At 40.1% G+C, this 2791-nt stretch overlaps 1 protein-coding gene across 1 annotated transcript in view; it reads right to left on the minus strand.

Moving 5' to 3' along the window:
* MTHFD1L (methylenetetrahydrofolate dehydrogenase (NADP+ dependent) 1-like) overlaps positions 1 to 2791 on the minus strand; it is a 239925-nt gene that overhangs the window by 178114 nt on the left and 59020 nt on the right. Inside the window, exon 12 of the mRNA XM_011943777.1 lies at positions 1174 to 1347. Coding sequence (XP_011799167.1) covers positions 1174 to 1347 — 174 coding nt within the window. The remainder of the gene's footprint in view (positions 1 to 1173; positions 1348 to 2791) is intronic.

Consider the following 2791-nt stretch of genomic DNA (forward strand, 5'->3'; position numbering starts at 1 on the left):
AAAAAAAAAAAAAAAAATCTGGGACGTGAGTGATAGAATGTTATGATGTCATGAAAAACGGTAACATAGCTCAATATTTACTCACATGGAGCTCAGTATATCACATATGCTCGAATAATCAGGTTGCTTACAGAATAGCATGCAAGTGTGATCTCATGGCTGAGACTCTAGCAGCAGCAAAACAGTCCTCGCAGGCCAATAGTTGTTTCCTCTGAGTGCTTGGGTTTGGGATGTTTTGCTTTTTTACTTCTGTTTTCTGAATTTTTAGAATATTTCTACAATGAAACTACATTGTTTTTATAAACAGAAAAAGAAATAAAGAAAAAAGCACTTATATTAATAATTAAATATGTAAAAATAAATTACCTAGGAGTCAATTCCAGTTACAAGAAATGTCTCTGCCTGACAAACAGGTTTTTGTGCCTGAAGCCTTGGCCTATACATCATAAGCAATAGTCACTGAAATGAAATTTCAAGGCAACAAAGGAATTTATATGGTCTCATGATGTTCCCCCAGGTCACATTGAATAAATATTTGAAATCCCTTGCTTTCTATCATCTTTTCAACTAGTGAATGTACTTCTTTTTTTAAAAAGAAGAGGAAAAAGGCAAACACTCCTTTTCATAAAAACTATGAATTTGTCTTTTATAAAATAACCAACACAAATGAAAATGGCTCAACATTAGTTCTGAAATGCAGAAGAAGGGAAATAATGAGCTTTTGTAATGTGAATATATCAGTAAGATCAAGGATATTAACAGGAAAACATGTTTCATACGATTATCTGTACCTTTTCCATTAAAATATTTCAAGTAGAACGCACAAAACAAACTGCTGAGTTCAAAATATTTTACTTTCAATTCCTATCTTGATTTTTATAATGAAAAATGAAATTAAAAAAGCCAAGGGGGAGCAGGGGTAATAACAACATAATATGAGTAACAAAAGATAAAGCACTGCAACTTGTTTGACTTTATATTTTGTAGAGTTGACTAATTTGCTCTGCACCAAAAATAAAAACTTACCTCACACCAAATAGAGAAATGCCAAATGAAATGGACAAAATGTCAAATGTGAGAATAGGATGGATTGAGGGGTACAAGGACAAGGATATAGGGAAGAGTTTTGTAAAGATGTCTGCTTGGTCAAGTGGATGTTACATGGTGTCTTACCCAGCAACTAAGACGTATTTCCCATCTGCTTGATTCTTTAGCCTTTCTAGCACGGACAAATGTACTTTGGCTTTGCTTTTGCCATAGATCTCAATTTCATCTGCAAGCAATCCAATCTCCTTGGCAAGGACATCCACAGCTTTTGGAGTTTGTCCTCTTGAAATCTCAATGTCACTGAGGGGAAAGACAACACAAAAGAGAGAAGAGGCTTCTCAGCTTAGGTGGTTGTAACTGGAGTGAAAACAGCCTCACATCACGCCAACAATGAAATCAATGCAATTGCTTTGGGGTCCTTCCTCCCAGGCAGTAATAAGCACAACTGCTAACAAGTAGTGTGTATGAGAAAATAGTGCATCATTTTAGAAATGCAACTCCAAAAAACTCACAAAGATCCTAAACTTGTGTCCAGGTGGAAGTATAACACCTACGGCATACAGAGAAGAACTGTGTATTATAACGTGTCCAAAGCCCTCCTGCAAGTGTGATTCGACTACAGGGCAAATGCTGTGTGGGCCATCACGGTATTCATTAGCCATGAATAGAAGGTCATTGTATAATAATCTCCGATTGGGCTGGCCACATGTTTCTCTTGGCTATTCAAAAATGTGAACATTACTATCACATTAGAGATTAAGTACAAAAAAAAAGAAAAAATGTGGAAATGCTATTTTGTTTTATCTGTGTCCACACTTCCCCTCTCTCTATTTACAGTCTAAAACCATATTTCAAAATATTTTATTAATTACATAACTGTCAGTAAAAGGACCTAGTGCCCTGAGCCCAAGTTCAGACAGGAAATTGTAGGAACTCCAGAGTGTCACTGGGCACCTAACTGAACTCTTCTCTTTTACTGGCCACCACTGCTTTGTCTTACGGGAGTGGTCTGGATACCAGCATGTGTAATGCTGTACTCTTCAGGAAGAGCCCCCTCTGGGGCTCATGTGCTCAGTCATTTCTTTGCTGGGGAGTCAGGCCCTTCATGTGTCTGAGAGTGAGAGATGGAAGGCACACCTGTTCCCTCAGCAGCAAGACTAACCCAGGGAGACCACACAGCAGGGAACTGCCCTTAAAGGTTGCATCACAGAGGACAGCTATTCCTTCACTCACCCCGGAACACTTAGTTTTGTTGTGATCTGCTTTCTTTGGGTGGGCAGATCAACCCCCTCAGTGAACTTTAGTCAGCCCCTTGGTCCTGTTTCTGTAGTTACAGTGGGCAATCTACCCTCAGTGTTCAGACCACCCTAGACTCTCCTCCAGGATCCTGTGGGGGCCTGACCTGGGGTAAGAGGTAACAGCAAACACACCTCCACCCAGATTTCTCCAAAGGGCACCACAGAAACTAGGAGTTCAAGTAATCCCCCCACAGGCCACTGAGTATTCCTTTCCAGGCCTCCACCCATCCAACCTTTCCTTTCTAGCCTCCCACTTTGTTTTGCCTTCCTGGCCATAACTTTTTTTCTGTCTCTCTCTTCCCACAATCTCCTAAATTGAAGAGCTTAATCTTGAATAATGTGTAAGCTTTTGGCAGGCCACAGTGGCTCACACCTATAATCCCAGCACTTTGGGAGGCCAAGGCAGGAGGATCACTTGAGTCCATGAGTTTGAGACCAGCCTGGCC

This window comes from Colobus angolensis, unplaced genomic scaffold, assembly GCF_000951035.1.
Source record: "Colobus angolensis palliatus isolate OR3802 unplaced genomic scaffold, Cang.pa_1.0 Scaffold221, whole genome shotgun sequence".
In the NCBI taxonomy this organism is placed as follows: domain Eukaryota; kingdom Metazoa; phylum Chordata; class Mammalia; order Primates; family Cercopithecidae; genus Colobus; species Colobus angolensis.